Source organism: Taeniopygia guttata, chromosome 24 (genome assembly GCF_048771995.1).
Source record: "Taeniopygia guttata chromosome 24, bTaeGut7.mat, whole genome shotgun sequence".
In the NCBI taxonomy this organism is placed as follows: domain Eukaryota; kingdom Metazoa; phylum Chordata; class Aves; order Passeriformes; family Estrildidae; genus Taeniopygia; species Taeniopygia guttata.
In genome coordinates this window covers 7,156,139-7,182,564 of record NC_133049.1, presented here as the reverse complement: position 1 = coordinate 7,182,564, position 26,426 = coordinate 7,156,139, and the positions used below count along the sequence as shown (strand labels likewise).

The 26,426-nt window shown below is 50.0% G+C and overlaps 1 protein-coding gene across 12 annotated transcripts in view; it reads right to left on the bottom strand.

Annotated features, from left to right (window-relative positions):
• CADM1 (cell adhesion molecule 1) overlaps positions 1-26,426 on the bottom strand; it is a 132,420-nt gene that overhangs the window by 41,837 nt on the left and 64,157 nt on the right. For all 12 annotated transcript variants that reach the window (XM_030291028.4, XM_030291031.4, XM_030291040.4 and 9 more), the window contains exons 2-3: positions 2,422-2,568; positions 1,357-1,509 (exon numbers count right to left, since the gene is read on the bottom strand). In XM_030291028.4, coding sequence (XP_030146888.1) covers positions 1,357-1,509; positions 2,422-2,568 — 300 coding nt within the window. The remainder of the gene's footprint in view (positions 1-1,356; positions 1,510-2,421; positions 2,569-26,426) is intronic.

The window sequence follows — 26,426 nt, the reverse complement described above, 5'->3', positions numbered from 1 at the left end:
TAAAGCTAATGAAGAACAAATATGTATAAATACCATCCAGATGATCAAATGGACTAATTAGTCACTTGTGGCTTCTCTCTAAAAAGAACAGAATGAGCTACATATTTGAGACTTTCACATGTTCCAATTAGGCATGAATAAATCTACATATTGTGTCACAGAAGACATGAAAGTGCTGAAGCAAACGTGCAGCTCCCCCCGAATGCCAGCTGCAAAGGGGGACACCTCAGCACCTCCCTCTGCTCTCCCAAGCTGGCAGAATCAGAGGCAGACCAGCGAAATCAGTCTTTGATACAACATCATTCTATCAAAGGCTGGGTGGTGGCCATGGGATTTTTGGTGGGGAACAAGTTCCTGGGAGGACCACCAACGCCAACACCGAGCACCACTCCTCCACCCCGGCTCATCAGCTCCCCTAATTAGGGAGCCAATAATAGAAAAGACAGGCAAGACAACCATCCCTGGCATTGCAGTGCCCAATCTCTCCATGCAAGTACTAAGATCTCTCCTTCATCTGCTAATAAACCTCCCTAATCCTTGCCTTCTTCCTGAGCTGAGGTTTGGCCCAAGAACACGACAAAGGTGACAGAAACCACCTCCTTAATGGATGTGGGGGAAAGGCAGCACACACACTGGCCAGGCCACAAAGGCTTCTCAAAAACAACTGAAGTACAAGGCAAGAAAACTGACTTTTCCCTCAGTTCTAAAGCATGATTCATACTTTAAAAAACCCAACAAAAACCTGCATTATGTCTCCCACTTGAAAGACATGCAGTGCTGGCTTACAGGTGAATGAAATGAGTATTCTCCTTTCAAACACCTTCTCAGCATTGCCAGCAGTGAAATCAAATCCAAGGAACAGTTTTTTGCCTGTGCACGATTAGAGGCAGGAGCTGGAAGAGCTTCCCGTGCCTGTGAGCACTGCAAAGTGCACGGAAACTTTGAAGGTGTTGATAACTGTAATAGCAAGAGTAAAACTGCTTATAAACATCACTTAACAACACATAAAAACCTAAGACCCAAATCTCATTAAGCAAAAGAAGGAAGATTTAAACTAATCAGCAAGTGAGATCTTACATTAAGTCACCCTCCCTGATTCAGGTTCTCCCGTTAATGGAGCCTCACAAGCTGCTGCTCATCGGCCGGAACCGCTCGAGCAGAGGAGCTGTCACTGCCAGCACGCTGCTCCCATGGCTATATGTGCCTGGCCATCAGCACTCCGGGTTCAAACCCTGCCTCAAATCCCTCTCCAGGGCTGGCCATCAGCACTCCGGGTTCAAACCCTGCCTCAAATCCCTCTCCAGGGCTGGAGCTGTCCCAGTGCTGCCCAGTCCCACCGCCCTGCGGGCTCCTTACCGAGCACCGTGATCGTGGTGTAGATCTCCTGGGGCGGGTCGGTGTAGAGCTGGCAGAAGTACCTCCCTTCATCAGAGATGGACACGTTGGTCAGGGACACTCGCAGCTCGCTGTTGGAGAAGTTCACCAGCTGGAACCTGCTGTCCTTCAGCGCTGTGGGGCAAGCACAGCCTGGGTGACTGCACGGAGAGGGGCAACGTCCCCTTCCCACCACAGCACAACCCCAAAGATCCCCACAGACAGCAGCACAGCAAGCCGAGCACCCCTGGGCTCCTGATTAGCTTCCATCCTGCTTCCTACCTTGAAGCTGGACCCATAAAATCTTTTGGTTCTCAGATCACTTCAAATAATCAACATGAGCCAATGACAGGGCACAGCATCAAATCTTTGGATGTGGTTTTATTACCAGGTGTCTTAGGGATGTGTAGGTAAAATGCTTATGGTGTCTACACAGCCCCAGCACCAACTGTAGGCACTCAGGGACAGCCTAATTGAGGAAGGAATTGGGAGAAGTAAGAATTTAAAGCTTGTTTCCTGTCCTGCTGCTTCCTGGGCAGAGAGTACAGGCGTGTCCCCACAGTGGCACTAACACAGACCATTTAAAGTGTCTCACTGCAGCTACCCTGGCACTGTCACCACAGGACAGAATTATCTACTGGACATCCAAGAGATGAGGGATTTCAGTTTGGGTATAAAGCAGCACAGATTGTCCTGAAATTTTCATCTTTGGTCTGAAGAGATTACTCCTGAGAACACTGCGCTGTCTCGGTGTCGCCCTGTTCAATTTGTTTGTGTCAGCTAAATATTTGGCATTCAATTGCAATTCACCCTGAATTACAACAATCAATTCCCATTGCAAAGTAAGATGCTCTGACTTTTAGAGGGGACTGTGAAGATTTCCATTAAGGGGAAGGTTATGATTGTCTATCTCACCTCCCTCCACAGAACCAGTGAACTGTAAGTGCCCAGCACTGCACAAACAGCAGAGATCTCAGCAAATGCCGTGTCCTGAGCACAAGTGAGGCACAGGAGGAGTCATGACCAAATGAGGAACCACAAACTTACGCCTGAAATCTCTGAAATAGATGGTCTGCCTGTTGGGGTTCAGGAGCTGGATCACGGAGTCATCGCTGTTCTTGACGCGGCAGCTGATGGTGGCCACGTCCCCCTCCACCACGGTCACGTCCTCCGTCACCAAGTTCTGACCATCACCTGCAGGACAGGGCACAGGTGGGACTCAAGGTCAGAAATGACACCAGTGGGTTTCACTTGGAAATTAAAAGCTCCATGCCATCAATGGAGGAACAGAGCCAGTGGGTCTGGGTCCCCAACCAACTGGTAAAGGAGCAATGAGAAAGGAGCTCCGTGATGGGAATAGAGGAAGAAGGACTGCTGCCCCATATAGAAACACCAAAAATTGCCTTCCTCTCCCAACAGACAAATCTTGTTAAACTACCTTGAAGAACAACTCTCTGTAAGAAGCACTTATCCTCTGACTGGAGCAGACAGACTTCAGGGAATGAGTTGTTACTCACTCTGTGTAATCAGCAGGTGCTATTAATGTCCAGAGGCAGGGGAAAAAAAGGATCCCGTGCAATTATGCAGTGGGAGCCTTGTAATCATTTACAGGTCATCACCCCGAAAACTCTCCTCCTAACGAATCCAAGCTGAGACATTCGCCTCGAACGCCGAAGGACACGGGATGGCAGTGGAGCTGTGCCTTGCATTTCAATTCTTCCATAACTACTGGGAATCACAGTGGGAGGAACACTGAGACTTTGATTTGCAATGCTCCAAATGAAGCCAGGATACCTGGGCACCTGGCAACAGGTTGGGTGGTCAGAGAATCTTCTGCTGCTCCACAGTTGCCTTTGCCAGAGAAACCCAAAAATGCAGGATTAGGATAAAGTTTGCACACAGGAAATCTGGGGATCATATTTAAACCCCAGTTTTCCTCTCAACCTGCATTTCCTTCATTTATCTTTCTTTCCAACTTGCCTTTATAATTTGACATCCCTTGAAACAAATGTTTGACAAAAAGGCACATTATTTGGAAACAGAAAGATTGATAAACCATCAAGACTTCTCTCCACACCTTATGGGCAGGAAGCTGAAGTCTGGGCACATTTTTCTGTCCTCTCAGTATAAATTTTAGATAGATTCTCCAGACTGATGAACTTTGAGGAACAAGAAGAAGATTTACTATCAAACAGTAACACCCATATTGGAGCACAGACCCCCAGCCCCACTCAAGAGGGGCACAGAGCCTGTCCCAGACATCTGCTGGCTCCTGCTCCACATCCTGTGGATCAGGATGAAGCTGGTCCTGCTCAAAGCCCTCTGATCAGAAGATGAGCATTCAGCCACCCCACCACACTATCAGCACCCTTAACGTGGTGTTCTGGAACCTTGGGGACACACATCAATGGCTGGACTCAATCTTAGAGGGCTTTTTCAGCCTCAGTGGTTCTGTTCTCAAATCCCAAACCAGGCGCAGACCCCAAAGGCCACTGCAGCAGAGCCCTGCCCTGCCTGTGGCACGTGCTGCTGTGGAGGTGCTGGAGCAGCCCTGCACAGCCACAGCCAGGCCCCGGCATCAATGAAATCAAACATCTCAAAAGTGGTTCAAGCAGAAATATTAAACATTACTAACTGCTTCTGGGGAATAATTTTATCAAACCCATTCAAAATAAGGTTCTTGCACAAGGATCAGCTTGATATGTTCTCATAAACGCAATATTCCCTACAAATCATTAACAAAGCTATTAAGATTCGATTTCCATCTAAGCAATTATTGCCAGCATATTTTTTTACATTTACTTTAAAAGACTCAATCCTATTTTCAATTCATTAAACTGTTCCTTGCATTTACTGAATTTTACATCAGCTTAGAAGACTATTTGAATTAATAAGAATTACAGTAGAAGTAATTTAGAAATAAATTATTTGAAGTTCAAGCCACTGAAGCTTTTCACACCGGGATGCTGCTGCATTAAACCCGCCGATGGATGGCTGCAGAGTCCAGCACCTCGGTCTGGGCTGGCTGCAGATCCCTCTGAACAAGCTTTTACCCGGGTTAACGACAGGCAGGAGCAGATGAGGACACGCTGAGCCCTCCATGGGCTTTGCCACAGCCTCCTGGGCTCTGCCTCTTTGTTCTCCATCAAAGGGCTCCTGACTGGCCACGTCTGCTCTGCTGGCCTGAGCCTACTGCACTCCTCCACACTCTGGGGCATCCATTCCTGCCTGCTCCCAGGAAAGCTGCTTCCATGAGCAGCAGCAATTACAAACTCTAAATTAAATAAAAATGCAACACAAAGCAGACCCATCCTCGTTGTCAACACCTCAACAAGTTTCTCAGTAAATATTTACTGTCAGTGTATACGTATTTTGAGGAGCATTAAAGTACACAGCATGACAATATTTTGGAACAGAAAAGGACAGGCTGGGGAGGGGAGATGAAATTTATGGACTCAACAGGGAATCTCAGGAGCTAAGAGAAGCAAAGGAAAATTACTGTTGAGAACCAATGTTAAATCCCTGGCAACGCTTTGGAGGGGCGCAGCACAAGCAGATCCAGTGGAAAGCCCCCAGCAGAATGATATGGGACAGATTTTCATCTATCACATCTGAAGGGACTGTGACAGCACAGTGTCCATGTATGAGACCAAAGCTTCCTGCTGCGACTCCAACACGAGGGACAAACCCTCATCCCAGCGTGTGCTGGACAGACAGTCCAGGACTGGGCTTGGAGCCTTGAAATTCTTGACTTGGACTACAAGGGACTGCTCCAGAGGGAGTGGAACAGGAGCAGAAAGTGAAACAGGAACAGAAAGGAAGCCACTTTCTGGGGGGAGGCTCTGGAGTGAGCTCCTGTCTAACACATGCACAGGTGTTAACAAGCCAGGGAAACACCCAAATGTGCCAGGAGGAGGGAAAATCCAGTGTGTGCTTCCTTCATTACCCAAAGCAACTCTCCAGCCTCATTTACTGACTCTTCCTTTGAAGGTGAAAAATGACACCTTGTTTCGTACTTACTGGAAGGGGGTGAGGAGGGGGACACAATGCTTGAGGGACGCTTTGGCTGCAACCTGTACAATTAATTTTTGCACTTGTCCTCCTGCCTTAGACCACTGCAGTCTCTCCTCTTAGGGCTGCAGACAGACACAGATGAGTAAATTGTGTTTCAAACAAGTTCCCCTCAGCTGGACACAGCCTAGGGACCTCAGCTCATATTCAGTGGTCACATTTAAAATCAATTCTTTCTCCGCTTGTAGGACACTGGGCTAGAGGGAAGCGTCAGGGAGAGAAGAGGAAAGATTAAAAATACGTGCTGGGGAGCATGGCTTTTAAATTTCTGTGGAATTTCTAACCACAGGTGCCCCAGCGGGAGCTGCAGCACTGCTGGCTCAGTCTGCAGGATCCCGACACAAATGCTTTCCAAGGAAGAGGGGTTTTCATTACACCTGAGCTGTGCAAGCCCGCAAACCTAAACAGAATTCCTCTTAATAGATTGAGTCAGAAGAAACAACTCACACAGATACACAAACTGTCCACGTGCTCAAGGAAAAAAGCGACACAAAGCTCCATCCCCAGAATTAACACAATTTGAATGTCAACATTCATCTATCAGTTTCAAGTACCTAAAAGGAACGTGGTGGTTAGAGCAGAGACAAGTGGCTTTATAAACACTGAGCATCCACCTCCCCAGAAGCTTTGTCTCCTTAGTGTTCCTCCTCCTCCCTGAGCAGAGCAGCTCCTCTGCTCTCTTATCCACCACTGAGAGCTTCGTCTCTTCCCTTTAGCACAAACAGCACAGTCTGCTTTTCGTGAAGGGAACCAGGACCAGAGACTCTTGGGCATGGATCGGACACAGGAAAAAGGGGGGGACCCAAATTTAACTAGCCTGCAGATCTGCTGCTAGGAGGGAGAGGAGAAGTGCCAGGCAGTGCTGGGAGAAGCCACTGGAGCTCTGTGCATCCAGGCTCCAAGTCTTGAGAGACCCTTTAAAGAGCTGCAGTTGTCACACTTGAACTTTGGGAAAGAACAGACAATCCACGCTGATTGTGCTGGCAGGGAGAGGCAATTTCTGCCGATGGAGTTAATTCCATGGCAGCTTTTCAGGGGAACCAGCTGCCCACGAAGCACAGGGACACACGTGTGGCCTCAGGGCAGCGGGCAGGGCTCCAGGGGAGGGGAACAGGCTGGGTCAGAACGCAGTGCTCCACCAGCCCCACCAAAGGCAGCCTGCAGCCCTCCGTGGTGTTCAAAGCACACCTGGACACAGGTGCTCTCACCCACTCACCAAAAGGTCTCTGTGGGAGGCTGGGCTGCAGGGAGGGCAGGGGGAGAGGCAGCTGCTGCTCCTTCCACTCCTGCACAGTCCCTAAGGGAAACCCCCCGAGACCACCGAGCCTGGAGCCAGACCTCCGAGCAATTCTTCTGCCAGCGTGGCCCTCACCCCAGAGGAAAATGTTGTTTTCCACCACGATTCACAACTAACCTTTCGCAACTGCAACTTTCTCTTCTAATAAGATGTAATTACCAGTTTTGTGACCCTGAGTCGAGCCTCTCTGAGGTTTTGTGCATTCAAGTAGCTCTTATTCCCTCTTCAGCATGTTCTCCATGGCCAAAAACAGACTCAGCAACTCCAATTCCCAGGCAAAGAGCTCTTCAAAAAAAGTGATGGTGGCAAACAAATAGAATTCTAGAAAGATCTCCCTTTTGAGTTAGTTCTGTGCAGGTCTGTCAGCTGCAATTCAGCACTGGAGAGTCTTGCCCATGAAAATTCCTTGCTGAGCACAAGAGGAACAGGGACTTTCCAGCAAGGTGCAGCTGAGCTGAACTGGGCAAAGCTTGCTCAGTGATGATGGGAATGGGGTATGGCAGCTCCACATCTCCCTCTGAGGCAGAGACTACAGCAAATTGATGCTGTAACACTCACCTGGTATTTGGATTTTTACTTGCAGATCTAATGCATGTTTTCCCTTCTTTATGCCGCAGCCAGGTTTAAGAGAATTGCTCTGAGGAAGGGCACTGCCAACAGACAACTCTGCTGTGCCAGGTTTGGGGTCCCCTGGTGATGCTCAAAGCCCCAGTTTCCATTTAGGAGGGAAAAAAGGTGGAGTGGGAGCAATTAGCATTCACAGAAACCGTTCCCAAAATGTTGATTTCCTTGAGTCTCCCTGGCACTGTCTGCAGGGACAGAGCCGCTCCTGCCGCCAGGATCTCATCCCTGTCACAGGCTGTGTCAGCCCCAGCAGTCCCAGGGACCTCTTTCCCCTCCTTCTCAGCACAGATTTTCGCGAGCGAGCACTGTCGGCGCCTTTCGCAGCGCCCGCTCCTCTCCCCGCTCCCAGTCACACTTCCCTGAATTACTCTCCACACTCAGAGAGAACGTGCAAGATGGTGCTAAAAATTACTTATTGTGAGGAGCAAGTTTACGCTATGAAACAGCCACTTCAGAGAAATATACGACAAATTCAAGCGAGTTGTGCACAGATATTAAATTTGTGGAGGAAAAAAATGCCATTGCCACCTTTATGGCTTTTCTGGCTTAAAGAGTAAGAATAAAAGATGACAATAGCTCTGAAATTACACTGGAGGCTGCACTGACTTTAAACATAGTGAATATCTATGTGATGCAATGGCATCAGCAAATTCTTTCCACTGGCTGAAACCAAAATGGTACAGGAACAAAAATCCTGTGTTATGCCTAAATGAAAGTGTTTCTTTGGATTTTAAGAACAAAATTCTTTTTTTCTGCTATGAAAACCTCCGTGGCTGTGGCCAAAGCGTGTCTCAGACCGAAGCAGCTCCTTGACCCTGCCCTCCCCTCACACTCCTGCTGCCGCCAATCGCCCCGTCTGCGCAGATTTATGATCTGTCACCTGTGCTGGGATTAGATGTCACCCTTGTCTTTCTATTACCCAGATATTGATAGATCAAACTGCCTGGCCATACGTTGCCTGTCCCTTCAAAGGTTAGCACTGGCGGACACTGGGGATCAATATCCATCTGCTCTGTCACCGACCAGAGGGGACAAACGCGGCGCCGGGAGCGCGGTGAGGGAGAATTCGCAACGGCAGCTCGGCTCTGCTGCTCTGCACACCTCAGGGCTTTATTCCACATTTCTAGCATGTTCCTGAGAAACAGAAGCAGCTGCTCTCTTGCTTGGTTTCCAGCAGCTGATGGTCCATTGCCTAGACAGTAAAAGGTCACTTACTAAAGACTGTCCTTCTCCCATAAGGTCAGAGGTTTATCCGAGCGTACCCCGAGGACACCGGCGCGAGCGGCTCCTCGGCTGCACCAGGGAGACAGGAGATCTTCTGCAGGAGGATCTGAGAGGGGGAGGCTGCTGAGGACTCTGAGGGGGCTCTTGGAGGACACGGAGGGACAAAAGCGAGGAAGACCAGCAGGGAAAGAAAGGGCAAAGCTGTGAGTGGCCCCTCAGCAGAAAGAGTCAGGCGCCCTTCCCTCTCAGCCGTCACTGGCAGCCAACACACACCAAGGACACACCTAAAATCCACCGCTGCCGTGCCCCAGCACTGCTTGGCAGCAGCATCACCAAGGGAGAAGGTTTGACAACACGAGACGGTCCCAGCAGGCTGTTGCCTCCATTCAGGGTGTTTAAATAACACTCAGTTAGCATCAACACACGTTTATTATTAATGGAGCCCTAATACAGAATTCTTATCTGCATTTATCTTCCAGCTACATTGCTACCAAGGACACCAACAGCTCCAAGATCCAAGGAAGGAGACTTTGATTAAATCTGAGTTTCAAACACAGGTGGAATTTCCTTCCCCTGCCTTGACTTGCTCCATGGGGAGCTAAACCTTGATGAGGAGCGTAAGAGGAGGAAGCACAGATCAAATATTTAGTTTTCACAATCAAAGAGCATGTTCTGTGCACTTCCCTGACCAGAACAACACCTGCTGCCTCACACTCCTTTCTGTCTCTGCCACGGGGGTAAAGCTGCAGCAGAGCCTGCCAAAACCTGAGCACAGGAGGAGAGAATTTACATGTTTGCAGGTTTGTCACCGCCATTGTCACCTCTGCTTTTGCCCGGCGGTGGCCAGCAGCTGCCACCTGCCTCGCACCGAGCAGGGCGCTGCTCACACCCGAGCTGGCACGTGGAGCTGTGCAGGGAGCTGCCCATCTGCTCTCTGCCCACCTTCCCCCGAGCACAGAGCCCTGCTCCCCGGGCATCCCTCGGGGGCTGCGCTGGGCAGGGGCACAGGGGGAACGTCCAGCAGCAGGGCGCCCTTCCAGGGACCCACCATTCCAGCCCCCCACCATTCCAGCCCCCCAGCTCAGATTCTGTCCCCAAGCCCTCTGGGATGATGCCACTGCTAGTAAGGTCTGTCCTGGCACAAACCCAATTTCTGGAGCTGCTGGCACCTGCCCCAGGCGCACCCCAGAACAGCGATTCCCATTAGTCAGAGCGGCAGGGCTCCCAGGAACAAGGAATCCTGTTTCAACTCAGATGATGGGTTTCGTTTTACTCTAATGAGCAGATATGTCTTATATCCATACCTGTAACCCATTTCTTGCAGATTTTTTTCGCATCCTTTCTATTTTTTACTGTCAGTAGCATCTGTCACAACGTGCAACTTAATAATCTCTTTTAAACCCAAGAAATCTGTATTTCCATAAAGCACCCACAAAGAATTCTGATCAACATCAGCCTGGTCTCTTCCCTGTAAAAAGGACCTCCTTTCAATTGCCTGCATATTTGAGTCTGAAATCTTTAGCTCACCACCGAAATAAACAAGAAATTAATGGCAAAATTAATAACAAATGCACAAACCTGTAGAAAATGTCCTCAAAGCAAAGGACCAACAAGGAATACAAGGGAATACTGTGGGTTTTTTGGGTATCCTGGCCCGTTCCCACCCTTTGGCTCAGCATGCAGCCAGCCTTAAATCCCAGCACTGTCCTTGCCCTGTCACACACAGGAGCGGCTCTGCGAGCCTTTGACAAAACACCTGCCCAGATGTTATCCCAAAATTGGGGTGCACAAGCAGAAGAGGAAACATTTACCAGCTGGAATGACCAAGAGCTTGCACACAGCAGTGACCCATTTGCTACCAGCCCATCAAGCACTGAACGCTCCAGGACGAGCCCTCCTCCACAGATCAGGCCGAGTTTCTTTTGCCCTTTGAAGTCAATTCCCAGTTTGCCACCAGAGGAGGAAAGCTGATTTTGCTTTCCACCAATTGCCAGCCTTTGGAGTGGCTTTGCCCGCAGGTGCTGTCTGTCCACTCCTCATCTCCCTGGGCGGGAGTGCAGATGAAAATGCCACACTCAGGATTTTGGAGCCCTCTGTGCCCATTTCCCTGCACGCCAGCACCTGTAGGGACCCCACGCCATGAGGAAAGGCACTGTCTTTAGGGATCTTTCCCTTCCCTTTCTTTTTAGTCAAGTATGTCCCCCCTTTCCAATTTTTTAGAGATGGCAAACAAGACCTTTTCTCAAAGAACAATAGACCCCCACCAGCGACAGATACTCCCCCACAAAACAGGTGAAAGAATCTCAGCACATTACCATCAAAGTGAGGACTGCTTCCAATTTCTACTTCCCAGAAAGGATAAAAAGGTATAAGAGAAGCCTTTACTCTAGATCCCAGATCAGACATTATGATGAATGCTCACCTAAAGGGCAACATATTTGTAAGTTTTAAGTCTTTTGCAACATCAACTGTCCTGATTCATCCCCACGATAAAAGCAGCTCTGAGAGCTATTTTACCATATTTATTATTTTACAGAGGAGGAAGAAAAAACGTGGAATCAGCCCTCAATCTGCCACCCGTTGGATTTATAAACGTTAGTATAGGACCAGTGCTAATATCTTTAAACATTAATCTTCTCATTGCAGATCCTGCACGTCCCCCTTCAGCCTCCGCCCCATGGCTCATCCAGGCTTGGGGAAATAAAATGCATTTTGGTATTTTTTCCCCTTCATCTATGGGATTTGTTTTGACTAAACCCATGAAAAGAAGAGAAAGGGCAGATGCTCCTGAACACATTCCTGCCTGCTGTCAGTGCCTTGCCAGCTGAGTGGAAGGCACAAAGCTCTGCTCCAGTGTTTATTTTTAAAGATGCAGCTTGCCTGATCCACGCTCATTCCTCACGCCTTGTTTTCAATAGAGGCTCTGTTTTCTTTGCTGGCTGCCAGGACAAAGGCAGAGCTGGGAGGAAGGGAAGAGAAACCGTGTTGTGCACATGAAAATAAACCCTTGGGTTTATAAACTGCATTAGCCCAATGCTTCTCACTGCCTCTGCAGGTGCAGCAACAGGACTGTAAAGCATATGACCAAAAAAATACAGTAATGACGAGAGAGAAAACAAGTCTGGATATGGTCCTCACCCCACCTTCCTCAAATCTGCACCCAAACCCCCTCAGATGCCCACCCCATCCCACAGCAGGAACACCGAGCCCAGCACTCCTCCATCAGCAAGCTCTTTGTAAATTTTATCACTTATTTCTTAAAGTTGCAATTGCCTTTAAAATTAGATTGTATTTAGTTCTTAATTAAATCGTCATCGTTCTACAAAACCCCACAGGCTCTGAGGTTTAGATTGTCATTTTAAACAAAAGTAAAATGGTAAATGCCTTTTCCATCCAACACCATTAGGTATAATTAAGCAATGGGTAAAGCATACATCGTGCTATAAATGTCATTTAGTTTTACAGTGAAACTCATCAACATTTATCAAAACACTGCCTCGAGAAAGAACGAGACAGCTCCAGAGAGTGACTCCCATTCGCTGCTGCCTTTGAAGCGTCTGCTCCGAGGGAGAGCTGCAGCAAGAAAAGCCTTCCCATTACATATTTTTATCTTTTGGGCTGAAATGTTCATTTTCTGCCACGTTCCCATATGTGGCAGGTTGGGTGGTGTGTAGCCACCGTGCACCAGTGTTTGGGAAGGGTGTCCTGGAGAGCCCAAACACAGAGGTGGGACGAGCAAGCTCAGGTAGAGCAGAGCCCAAGGTAGCACCAAAACCCGTGGGAGCCACCGCTCCTCCCTGGGGACAGTGTCCCTGTCACAGCCCCGCGGGGCACTGGGCTGCCCAGCAGGCTCACAGCTGTCCCCCAGCCCTGCAGCACAGCGTTCTGCAGGTTGGAAGGCTGAGATAAATGGCATTTCATTCCTGCTTTCAGGTGAGGCTTCTCTGAGCCGCCACCAAAGGGACGTGAACTGTAAAGAAAGACAAACACCAGCAACGCACACCACCAGGCACCGCCGTGCTGCTTCTATTTTAAAATCCCTACATTTCTTGTGTTCTCCCGAGGAGCATTGAAACAGTCAAACGGAGCCCATTTAGAAGCAATTTTCAATTTGCTGCTCCTCCTTGATACCCACACGGCACACATCAGCAGGCACCGGCTCCATCCACAGGGATCTGGGCACCCGGCTCCCTGCGCCGAGCCTGACGCTGCAGCTCCAGGCACCAGTCAGAAAAACAGATTTGAAATTGATGCTTCATCATTACCCGTCATTAAAAAATTATGCTGTTGTACAAGCTCAGAAGTAGCAAGGAGTGAACGCTGAATGGCTCTGCAAGTGTTATTAATCCTCCCTCCCCAGTGTGGTGCAGAGGGCTGTTTTTGGGCGGTGAGGTTCTCTCCTCCTCCCTTCTCTTCCTCCTCCTCCTCCTCTCCCCACCGCCCGAGCCCGGCACACACCGGCATCTCCTGTGCGGTGTTGGCAAGGCAACGGAGCGGGGGGCTGTGGAGAGCAGGGGGCTTGGGGAGCTTTGGGAGATCCCGGGGATGTGGGGAGATTTGGGTGAGCCCAGGGATTTGGGGGAGCCTGGGGTCTTTGGGGACCCAGGGCTTTGGGGACTCAGGGCTTTGGGGAGCCCGGGGTGAATGGGGGTCTCTGGGGAGCCCAGGGGCTCTGGGGAGGGCTGCACACCCGGCAGTGCCCCCAGCACCGCTCCCGGAGCCCCCCAGGCACTCCCAGCAGGGGCTGGGCGATGCTGCTGGCACCCGCAGGGCACCGGGACCATTCGGAGCCCTGCAGCCCCCCTGAGAACTGCTCACCTGGGCTACCAATGCTCACCCTGGGCTACCAATGCCCACCCTGGGCTACCAATGCACACCCTGGGCTACCAATGCACACCCTGGGCTACCAATGCTCACCCTGGGCTACCAATGCTCACCCTGGGCTACCAGTGCACACCCTGGGCTACCAATGCTCACCCTGGGCTACCAATGCACACCCTGGGCTACCAATGCTCACCCTGGGCTACCAATGCACACCCTGGGCTACCAATGCTCACCCTGGGCTACCAGTGCACACCCTGGGCTACCAATGCTCACCCTGGGCTACCAATGCTCACCCTGGGCTACCAGTGCACACCCTGCACTACCGCAGGGTCTGGCTGCAATCCCCACCCCAACCCTGGCTTGTGAGCTATCCCTCCCTGCCCCTGCAGAGAACCATTTCAATGGGACATGTGCTGGGAACAGCAATGGCCACAAGGCAAAGTGACACCAGACATGAGAGAGCCACGCAGCGCTTGCCATCTTATGGAAAACCCCCCCAAATCAGTGAAAATACACAAGAGACTCATTCTTCCCCAATTTCTGTTTGCCCTTCTTGTTCTCAAGCAAGTATTTTCCATCTCTCGTGCTCTCTCACACCTGTGGGAAGCCCTTGCCCAGCCTGCACTGGGATGTCCTTAAGATCAGGGCAGGCAGAGGGACAGCAGGACACACTTTGTGCTGCTCCTCTGCCACGCTGCCAAGCTCAGATACAAATGAATTTTGGTCACCACACACCTGTGCTCCCTCCAGAAGCCCTCCCCCTATTCACAGGCACTGTCAGAACTACCAGCAGGAAAAAAACTCCTGATCTCCAGCCCACTGCAGCGCCCTGGAGAAGGGAATATGGATTTACAGGTGGAGTGAGCAGTACAGCCAGGGATTTTGGAAATGGACACTACATCCAGCACCAATCCTCCAGGTCACCTTGTTTGAAAACTGCAAACCAGGCCACCCCACCAAAAATCCGTCTTCTTAACTGCTTGAAACTAAATTTAAAATGCATGTATGCAGTGTTCCTCTCTGCTCGCTATTCTGAGCTTCTCCTTTGGCCTTATGATAAAAGAATGCAGGAAATTATAGCCAACCTTCCCCCAGCCCGGAAAAGGGAATTAATTACTGCAAGCACAAAGTCAGCGCTCTTCCAATAAACCAATGCAATCCATCCAGGCACTGAAAAGCAAGGAAAACATCCTGGGGGCTCGATACCTTGCTAGCCATTCACAGCATGCACCGCCGTGGATATTGCAGAACAGCTGTGCCTGGGACTATCACAAAGCCAACATTATCTCTGCCATTATTAGAATTAAATAAAGCCTCTCCTGCTCGATGTGCCCGGGATTACAAAGCACCTCAAAGCCCTGCAGGCCCTCGCCACGCCTGGCCCCATGGCAGCTCTGCCTCTTTTAGCCAGGGTGAGGTGGACTGCAGTGGCCAGGGACAAAGTTCTCAACGTGCCAAGCTGCCACCACCCCTCAGTGCCACCCTCAGTGCTGCCCAGCAGCTCTCTGGAATGTCCTGGGCAGCCCAGTGTGGGCACAGGGGAGGGATGTGGGGCTGGGGGGTCACTGCTCACCTCTCCCCTGCCCTCCTGGGCACAAACCTGGGCAATACCGGGAGCCCCCAGAAAAATCTGGTACACCACTGTTTTGCTGCAATTTCGGACAGAGCTCTCATGCCCACGGGAGCAGCTGGGCAGCGCAGGGCTGGTGACTCCCCAGGTGCTCGGGCACCCGGCACGAAGCTGGCACGGAGCAGGGCTGCAGGTGGAACCCGGCAGAGCAGCCCATCACACCCCAACAACCTTCCTTCCTTCTATTGTACACACAGTGAGTGCATTTCAAATAAAAATACACTCCAACCATCAAAGCCAGGCAGGCTCCAACCCTCCTGCTGCCATGTCACAGGAGACATGAGACCTTTTACAGATGTTGCCAACAGCAGCTGAAAATCTACCAGACATTTGCTTAGCATTTCTTGAAAGAACAGTTTCAATTAGACACATTCTTCATAGTTCTCTTCTCAAACCCCAACAGTTTGAAGAGATCTGCTTGTTTTTGGCAAGTTTTCACGAACTATAAGCCTGGCCCCCTCGCACTCAGCACATCAAGGGTAGGATATTTAAAACAAGGCTCATTTTCAATGGAAATGCTCCACAATAAATAACTCAGCAGTGCCGTTGTGAAAATTTCAGATTTCAGCAGTTGACTTTTAATCAGGAGCTGCATTTGCACCTGAGAACAAGACAAATCCTCCCCTTAATTAGTTGCATTTAAAACCACTTTATAAAACCTGCTCTAACCCAGAGCACAATCTGTCCGGAACACCCCTCCTTAAGCCCCAGAAACCGCGACCTTCCAGTAAATGCTGCTCTCACCAAACTGGATGACACACCACATTTTGGAGCTACAAATAAAGGACAATTCCTCATGGGTATTTTTCTAGCAAGGCACTGAAATGACAGTCTGGTTCAGGCTGGCTTTTAAAAGTGGTTTATAAATGCTAAAAGGGTTTTTGCTGAGGGGCCACTTGAGCAGATCCTGTAGTGAAGGTGCTTTTGGGTTGGGGATTATTTTTTTTGCTGAACCTGCCAGGGCTGTGTGTTAGTGAGAGGTTTGCAGGCAGGCAGCCACTCTGGAGCAGGGGTGTCATCAATCACTGGAGTCAGGCACTCGCTGGGTTCTGCCTCCGAAGCGACACCAACACCTCGCCCAGGCCTGAGCCCCAGCATCCTCCCTGCAAGCAGCACTCCTCCCTCAGCTCACCCCTCAGGCTGTGCCTTGGAACCATCACCCTGGGACAACCATCCTGTGAATGGAATGTATTAAGCTCATCTGATGAGATAAAACACTCATGTTTTGTGGAAAAATGCTTTGACACAGACACCATATGCTCAACACCCACAATGAGGCAGGTGACTTCAACCTGCAAAATTTCCTTTTCCTACTGCCTGTACTTAATTTGGGAGCAGCTCATCCTGCTCTCATACCCAGAACACAGGGATCTAAGCAGTGTGCATAGGAATGGATCGTGCAGCACGACAGGTTCTTCTCCAGCCGGGGCCGAATCCTCGCTGTGGATACCCCGCGGCAGCCACGCAGGGTGAGGAACGCCTGTGGAGTCTGGGCTGCTCATGAGAACAACACAAGCCATCTTGAATCTGAAGGTTTTATGGGTATGCTGTTTCATGTAATTTTCCAAAAAGCCGAATTACATTCTGCTCATTAGCAAACACCGCTGCACAAAGCGGAGGGCTCTGCAAGAGGATTACACGCGGCAGCGCGGGGACAGCGGATAACGACTCCAGTCAAATTCTATTTTAATGTGCCCAAAGAAACAATAGCGCAATCAAATGGGGGGAGGGAGTCAGAAAAGAAGGAAATTCATCTGCCATACTCTTCCTTTCCATCCGAAATGCAATACAAGGAATTAAACTTGTCACTCTCCACTGCAAACCGCACGACGGAGTGGAACCACGTGCGGCTGTCTCTGGCATCAGTAAGCCCAGGAATCTGTCCTTGTACTGCCAACCAGAACGTTTGGGAGTGCTGGCCTGCAGGATGGGAAGCATTGGCTCCCTGAACCTTGAACCAGCTGTTTTCCCTAGGAAAATTGCAGGTTTGCAATCATCTACCCTGAACTGGCAGAGCCCTGTGGAGACACGAGGACACACAGCGCTATTACAGGCACTGTACCGGTGCCATGCCTCAGACTGAGTCACAATCCACACTGTACCTCTTTTACTCAGAATCCCAGGGACAAGTGTTTCACTCAGGATCAGAGGCTTTTTGTTTGTCTTTTAAACAAACTCCAACAAAATGCTCTCTAATAGTTACCCACACAGACACGAACAGCCCGACTGAGCAGCTTCGGCAATAACGCACTGCAGAAGCCAAAATGCTTCTTATTCAAACTGCACTTCTTATTTGCAACCCACCAAGCTCTAGAGGAAGCATTCAAAATAAGGAAGCTTTGGAACACTCCAATACAAATCCCAGATTTTTAAATAAATGGGAGCTCAGCCACGAGGATGGCCATCTGCCTACATGACACGGTGCCCGTCACCAGCACGAGCCCACACTCACCATCCCACTGCTGCTCCCAAAACCAGCTGGGGCAGACACCTTCGTGAACAACAGGCTCAGTCAGAGCAGCTCCTCCATCCCCTGCCACCCCACAGCTACCGAGGATGGTGCTGGTGCCAAAGAAGCAAAACCTTCTGAAGCAGCAGGGGAGTGTTTTGCTATGCTGAGATTCGCTCAGCTGAGAGCCCCACTTGCAGCACTTTTCTGGTCAAAAAAGGCTCAATGGCACCTCATGCCCATTGCCAGAAATCATTAATGGTGAAACCCCAAGGAGCTGCAGCTTCTCAGCCCTCTTCCCTCGCTGCCACCCGCTCCTGGACCTGGCCGGAGCCTGGTCACACTGCCAGAGCTGGAGGGAACAGGGAATGTTCCCAATGGTGATCCCAATTAACAAGCCCACAGCTATTCACGTTCAAAGGCTTCGCAGCTTCCATTGAACGTTTCCCTTTTGTCTTCCTGTCCCTTCCCAAAGCGAGGGCTCATTACTGCTGCAGCCCCGGCTGTAATTGCTTGGGAATGCGGCTCTCGGCACAATACCCCAGAGAAGCTGCTTTATGAGGCTCCTCATGCTACTGAAGAATGCCATGAAAACCCCAATCCCAGATGTCTGGCTCTGAACCAGGGAACTTGGCCGGCCTGCCGAGATTTCCATCGTGCTGCTGCAGCAGCATCGTGCTTATGTAAGGGCGGCACTGACAAAGGGACCCTGTAGAACAGACACTGCCCTGGGCTCCCCTCACCGGGCACAAGCAGCACCTTTTTGGCAGCACCTTTTACCTTCCGTGCCCTGCACAGGACCTAGAAAGGAATTCAGCACCTGCACTTAAGTTTTGCCCAAGTGAAACCACGAAGGCACCTTCTGTCCATGGGGAAGGAGCAGTCAGAGCATCTTCAAAAAGAGCAGGGTCAAGGAAGACCCCGCTGCCGGCCAGGGTAGTGGCTAGATGTGCCAAACTCGGGGCAATTTGGGCAGTGTGGATGCTCAGAGTCATGGGGCAGTCTGTCAGCTGTTCCTCACAGGAGACCAACACATAACAGCAAGGAAAAACACCTTATGGGTGAGCTCTTCAGCATCACAGAGGTAAAGCAATAACAATCTTCTTGGAACAGAGAAACAGGTCAGGAACAGCCTCACAACTGTGGCAAGAGAATTACTTGTGCACGAACACCCCCCAGTAATGGGCAACCAAATGACACAGTGGAATTATCCACGTTAACAGCTCTCACGTGGCTTAGAGCACTTAGAGCAGGGTTTGGATCAAAGCCACATGTTCCAGTTTCTGCCTGAACTGGAAGGGATGACCAAGGGCAATGGGAGGCAGTGCCACCAGAAAAGCACTGATTTCTCTGCAGCAAATTCTCAGCCGGTAAGAATCCTGCTCCTGCCAGGGCAGCCATGGATGGACCGTGTCATCCACGCAGCAGAACACAGGAGTGCTGCCACAGGAACTGCACTACCAGGGTGTCTGCAGCCACAGCACGACAGTGCCAGCAGCACTCTAGGAACAGAAAATAAACACAGTGATGCCTCTCAGAGAGACTGCCAAGCTCAGAAAGCCAGACCTCCATGCAGCACCAGGAGCTTCCTCAGCATCCCCCAGTATGCTTTGGCACACCTGGACACACAGAACTGCTGTCCATCATTAAGAAAATGATTTTTCTGATTTCAGCCCATCTTCTGCTGCCATTATTTTTGTCACTAAACACAACCCATGTTGTGCATCACAGGTACTGTGTGCTACCTGCAATGCACATGGTGCTCTCCAAACCATCACTTCTCACCTCCTCAGCAGCAGAGGAGGGAAAGCAGCTCTCCTGGCTCAGGGGGCAAAGCCAACTTTCCCAAACCACCCTCACTGTCTCACCAGGCAGAAGCACTGCAACCCTGCCAAGGAGAGGGGAAAAGGAGAAAGTATAATTGACTGGGAAAAGGACGTAGGGAAAATTCTTAGCCAGAGGCTCCAGACCACAGGAAATGAAGGTCTTTACTCATTGAAGACAATGCTGAATTTTCCTTGTTTGTCAGCTCGGGTCCTGCCACCACATCCCTCCTTCCCCCCGGGGTTACTGAGAGGAAGGTTTTCTGCGAGTGACACCCATGGCGTTTGACAGATTGTCCTTCTGTGAGTGGGAAATGGAGGATCGGGTTGTTAAAAGCATCATCCCGCTTATCAATCTACGAGCAGCATCTTTAAAGGTCACAAGTAGGGAAAAAAATAAAAAAATCAGCTACTCATTCTAATTCCTCGCAAACAGGAGCTCGTTTTTCACAAATCCACCCTGCCGTGCTCGGTAACGTGACCTTTCACTTACAAAGAGAACAGCCAATTTCTGACTCTCATGCGTTACCCTCCCTTCTTTTCCATAAATTAAACACAGCCTTTGTACCTCCTAACAGGCTTTTCCAGCAGTCCCCTAAAGCTGCTACAGCTGTTCTGGTTTTGGTCCTGCTGAGGGCTTGGAGCCCACTCAATGGGAAAATAGGGAAAAACAAAACTTTACTGAAAAATGGGTTCTGCCACCACAGGAGTGCTGGATGCTACTCCAGTCCCCAACTTTGCCAACACTATCAGTGTGATACTGGCCTCTTCAATGGGAACTTTTAATGGTACCTGCTATACATGAAGACAATACAAACCAAGGAAATTTGATGATAAGAACATGACCTGTCCTCTCCAAATCTTTCCATTTCTCTGCTGCAAAAAAAAAAAACAGATCAAAACTGGAGTCAAGTTGGAAGACGTGGAAGTGGAGCCAAGTACAACCTGGAGGACCTGTGGAGCCCCTCAGGGGAGATCACAGTATGCCCTTTTTTCAATCCTTGTCCATTTTTAACCACTCCAGACTGCCAAACCCAAACCAGTAGCACCCCAAAAAGCCACTTTATAGCTGGGGGTGCTGACCTGGGCTCCCACCCAAGGAGGGAAAGGAACAGAGTCACAGAGTCATCACCTCCTACAACACAGTACACAACCACAAAGAGGTTTAACAGGATTTGCCTGAAACGCCACATATTTAACACAATCGTTACACTTTGGCAGCAACAGATGTTGGCAATGGAAGGAGAGGCTGATCTTCAACTCCTGTACTTACTCATAAGAACCTTCATTGTTCGTGCACTCTTTGCCCACTTGCCTGCACAGCTTCAGTTCTTACAGGAGCAGAACCCATGACATTTACCATGGCTGCTCTGCAATTATCTCTGATTTCAATTATCTCAGCATTCTGATGCTGAAGGTATCTGAAATGTCAGCACGGGATTCCACCCACACCCATCGCTGCCCAACTTCATTTTGGCCAGAAGTGCTCCCACATCTCCAGCCAGCCTGACAGAACAGGTTGAGAAGGGGCTCACGCTGTCCTAGAAACCATCCTTCAGCCTGGAGATGACCAAGGCCCCCGAGGCCTGAGGGAGCCACCATCACCTCCTGGAACACTTTACCTGTCAGTGCACGCCAGGCTGGACAGGGGGAGAGCACCTGGAGTGAAGCTGCAGCTGTTCACCTCGCACACCTGTACAGCAGAGAGAAGGGAAGACCACCCTGGTCCAGCCAGGTTGTGTTAACGAGCAGATTCCATAAAAATACCCCATATTCCTCCCATCACCAAAAATGGGAAGGTAGTAGCAGCCCTCCCTCGGCTCTGCTGGCAGAGGAGGGCGGTGAGGGGGTTCTGCTGAGCCATCAGGACCAACACCATTGGAGTGCTGATGAACAACGTGGTTACAGCCCAAGGCAGCGTAAGGAGCTGTGGGAGGGGAACAACTACATTTGCATCGAGTTGTGGGAGCTCTTGAGGGGGATCTGGCAGATGACTGCGATTCTCTCCACCCCCGGTCCTCTGGAGGTGAGTCAAAGATGAGTCAGGGGCTGGGGCAGAGGTGAGCACGGAACGACCACGCGAGGCTGAGGCTGACCAGCAACTTCAGCATCTTCCCCAAGACATCCAGCAACCTCGTCTCCAGAGCTAATGCTCTTCCATCTGTCCATGAATTATTGATCCCAGTCGCTCTATCAATTGCAGGAGGCAGAGGAGATCACAGGCAATGCACCCTGTGCGAAAGCAATGCTGGAAAACTCAGTACAAAAGAAAAAGCCTCATTTTACAGATTTCAGTTTAGTTGTGTGTTGCCAGCAACTCCCTTCATCCATATCGTTATCGCTGGTATTTTATATCGGCTCTGTGCTTTTAATCCTAACTTTGTGTGGAAAATATTTCTGAGAGCAGCCTTTGTTTGCCACCCACCACTGCAAGGCTGCTGCCAGCTCCCGTAGCGGCACCGCCGACAGCATGTGCCAGATGAAGAGAATGGCACGTACCTGTCAGTCTTTGTCAGAGCAGCTATTTCTGGCTTAGGTTTACATGCACAGCCTCCTGCAAGCTGCTTGAAATCTCCATTTTATAGAGGGATCTGATGCTACCTGAATGCTGGCAGGTATCGGCACGCTGACAGCGAGCGGCCAGCACCATGGGGTCTGGGCTCAGGTTGGAAAGGGCTGACTACAATGCTCAGCTCACAGCTCATTTCTTCATAGATTTAATTAACTCAAAAGCCTTTTGCCTCCACACTTGCAAAAAAAAGCATTTTACATCTTAAACTGGGGATAACAAGGGCAGTAGGGCTAAATCTCCAATCGATGCACAGACACAGCAAAGCTTATGAAGAACTGATGAGAAACCAAATAAAAATGCTCTTTTGTGTTCATCAGCCTTGTTACGCTGCAACGTTTCATCCTCTGTTGTGCTTCAGAGCTCCAGCACAGTGCTCTGTCCTGGAGAAGCCTTTTGCACCAGATATTTTGATGTACCTTCCTGAAACGTGGCCTTGGATGACTAAATACTGCATGGAGAACACAACCACACCCCAGTGCCCGCCCAGGCAAGGTCCAAGGATGAACACCTTAATGCCTTCTCCAGACACTGCTCAGCTGCTGCTGAGGCTCAGCCTACTCTGGCTACCAAAAAATAAAAATGGAGACACTGAAGAATTGGGAAGATTTGGGAACCAGCCTTTTTGATGAAGATGATGTCCAGCACTGCAAGATGCTCACAACCACCCTCCCAGAATGATTCTCTTCTGAAGACAGAAACAGACTCCTGTCTGCAATGGGAAACACTTTAAAACACGCAGAGGGAAAACCTGGTTTTGTGTATACGCGTGTGCAAAGTGTGCAGAAGGATTCAAACCCGGCTGAGATGCCTGTGTTACCAAACCAGGAAAAACTTCTCTCAGCTCCCCACTCCCTACTAAAGCTCCCCACTTTACAGAGCCATCACAACTCCTGTCCACCCAAGCAGGTTCTGCAGCTCACAGGTGGCCCTGCAGGGCTCGATGTCAGCTCCTGTTTGCAGGAGGACTCCTGCACACGGATGCCTCATGCTTTTCAAAGCCCATTCCCAGCTGTGGCACCTCCCCAAGCAGGACCTGGGGACACAGCAGCCCTGGGAGAGCTCAGCTGAGCACCAGTGCCAGGGACACTGCCTTGGAGGCACCAACAGCCACCACCACATCCCACAGAGCAAACACAGCACCATGAACAAAAGAGATGTTTCAAACTCCATCCTCTCATGTGCACATGGGGAGAGGTCATGCAGCTCATGGGCAACACAGGCACTGTCAGTAGAACTTGGGGTTGCTGCAATTTCCACTTAGGCAAGTGCTTTCACAAAGTTCCCATCCCAGGAAAAGCAACAGATTCTGGTTTTCCCTGTACAGTGACAATGCTCTGTTCCATTTGCACAAGAGCTACTTCTCTTCAGTAATGGCTACAAACTCTGATCCTTACCACAGTCTGCCAGCTCACCTGCACCAGCATCAGGATGAAAGCAGCAAAGGTGAAAGAGTTTCCCAACTGAAATTGTGAGAGCAGCCTCAAAAATAGCATCACACTAAATCCTACAGCCAGTGAAAAGCCTCAAAAGGCATTTGCTGCATGTGGATTCTTTGAATCCAGCGACTTCCCTTTTCATCCCCTTGAGTACACTGAGCAGCGAGAGAAAAGTCTTCCAAATGCAGTAAAATAAAGTTCAGAGAGAGGTGCTGAATGATCTTGTGCTCGAGTCACACATGCCGATACTGGAGCTGGAACATCCTTTAAGTAATTGTAAGAATTTTTTCTCCCTCCTTCCCTCAAAGTCCAGAGGCCACTGCTGATCTCTCGGAGTACACACACAACTGCTCACCATATATGTGTTTTTTAAATTATATGACACCAGGAATGGCAGAAACCATTATAAGTGTGCAGAGAACCCATCAGTCCAGAAGGTGCTGTTGAAAGGCAGGAACTCCCTGGTTTCCATCTGGAGCAGAGCTTTAAGAGAGGCTGTTAAAGAACGAATCCACCTTTCTGCAGCAGTTGGGTGTGTGGGGCAGTGGGAGGCTGGCAGCTGCGGGCTCTGCCACTGCCACAGCCCCAGATGCCCAACTCTGGAGCCGTTCATGCCAGGAACGGCAGCAGCTCGCACAGCGATACTTCATGCTTCGCTCTATCCCAGCTGGGACCGCTCTTGCAGCCCTCAAGACCACAGAATGTTTATGGGCTGGAAAAGGATTCATCTGCTGGTCAGAAACTGGAGGACAGCAACAACAAAGAGCAGAAGATGAAGCCAAGCTGCCGCGGCTGAGGTGGCAGAGGATGCTGAGAGCACCAGAAATGCACGGGGGGATGCCGAGGCTGCTGTGGCTCCCTGCTCCCTCCCGCAGGCAGGGAAGAGCCCACCAGGCAGCAGGACAGGGCACACGCTCAACAAATCATCAGGTTTGAGCATTCCCTCCCCTGCGGAAGCCAAACACGGGATTGCAGGGTAAGAAAACAGGGATCCGGGCATCCCTGGGGTGGGGGAACCATCCTCAGCACGACAGCCCCAGCTGGGAACTTCCCCCTGCACTGAGCAGCGTCAGGAGCCTTTTATCAGGGATACGCCGGATAAAAGCTCCGCTTCTCTATGAGAGTGACCGAATCTACAGGGATATTCCCTGCAAATTGTCTGGTTAGAATAATAAATAGTGGCTTCGCCTTATAATGTCGGCCGCGCACAACACGTTCATTTGTGATCCGAGGCTGCGATTTAAGGGAAGAAGAAAGGATCCTCGCCTGCCTGGAGATAAACTTAAGTAAATAATGTTTGCCATCAACTCCAAATGAAGAATGACAGTTAAATTTTATAATCATCTTCACAGCTCCAGGACTTACTTTATATTTTCTCAGGCTCATGACCCAGGGGTTGTCATAGCAACTAGGAAATCCTACCTTATCAGCCTCTTACATTTACATTCCTTACGGCTGCTTCCCTTTATGAATTAAATCCATCACGGTCTTCTATTCTCCAAATAAGAAGTTCTTAGGATTATCTCGCAGAAACAAGGATCAAATGCTTTGATTGAAACACTATGCAAAAGCTAATTCACTGGTGGTTTTCTTTAAGGGAAGATTGACTGCGCTACAAATAAATGGCTCCCATCCAAGCATGCAGTTGGCAGCCGCTCGTAAAAAAAAGTTTAGAGAGCAAACACGGTTTCTTCAGTGTGTTCATGTTGCTGGAGAACGCTTCTACATCTGGACACTAAGAAGGGCACCTGCTGAGCTGGGTGCTCTCTCGTTTACAGAATGTAACAAAGATTCCGTGCTCCAGAGGAAGAAACCTAAACATACCAAATACAGATGGTCATCCAGCACAGAACAGATCCCAGGCATTCCTGAGAGCCCGGACACTCGACACACACACCAAGAACCACAAAGGCCTACAGACACTGAGCCCATCAACCTGGGCGTCTCTTCAAAGACAACATGTTGCCAACAAAGAGCATAAAGCCCTATCATATGTAGTTATAAATATATTTGGGTGGGGGGGATGCAACCATTTAACTACTTAAATTAGATTTTTCCACATCCAATGGGCCCAGGTTCACAGCCCAGCTCAGTATTCAGAGAGACCAGCAGCAACATCACTTGCCTCTGTCCTAAACAACACAGGAATAAAATAAACTTTAATTCCCAGAATGTTTTCTGCAGGAGTCTCTTGATTAACAGAGCTCCTATAAACTGTAATGAATTTCAGAAAGGCAACTCTGCAGTTACAGACCTGCAGGCATCAAGAGTTTAATTTACTTAATGTACTTTTTATTCATTACTGGTCCTCCACGAGAAGCTGATCACCAACTTGCAGAGTGCATTGCTTAATTATCCATGCTGCACTTCTTCAGATGAGAACTATCGGAGCTGCCTGTCAATACGGCGGGCGGGGATCGATCGATGCAGGCAGGGCCGTGCTGCCGGAATGCCAAAGACCGGCAGCGGCCCCGCGGAGTCTGCACAGAGCAAAACAATCAGGAACTCATCTCACAGACTGAAAACCCTTTCTGCTCCCAGCGATGGTATCTGCTGCATGCACAGACGGTGAGCAGAGCCCAGCACTCTTCTTCATGCGCCGTACGTCTCACTCAGTGCAAACGCTCCTCGACACCTTGTCCGGGCAGCCTGCAGCCTGCAGTACCCGTGTTTTTGCCTTATCTCTGTCCTCCACACAGGCAGGACAATGGAAATGTGTGTTCCAGTCTCTGCCAGCTCCCTCAGGGCCCCAGGGAACAGGTCCTGAAGTCAGAACTGGTCCCTCAAGAGGTCTGCTCACCTGCAGAGGCCCGGGGAGGCTGAGACTCAGAACAGCACACGGTGCTGGCACAGTGCATCACCTCAACACCAGCAACTCCATAAACACAAACTACAGTTTCTTTGGCATCAGCAAACACAGCCAAAATCTGTGTTTCCACAGAGTAAAGGCCCTAGGAAGCTCCAGAGCTGACCTAGGGTGCCATTCCGCAGACATCTCCCCACCCAGACTGAAATGCTCCCACCAACACCTTCACCAAGTGCAGGGTCTCATGCCTCACCTCTCCCTTCCCAGCAGCGGCGATGCTGGTTCAGGGACAGCTG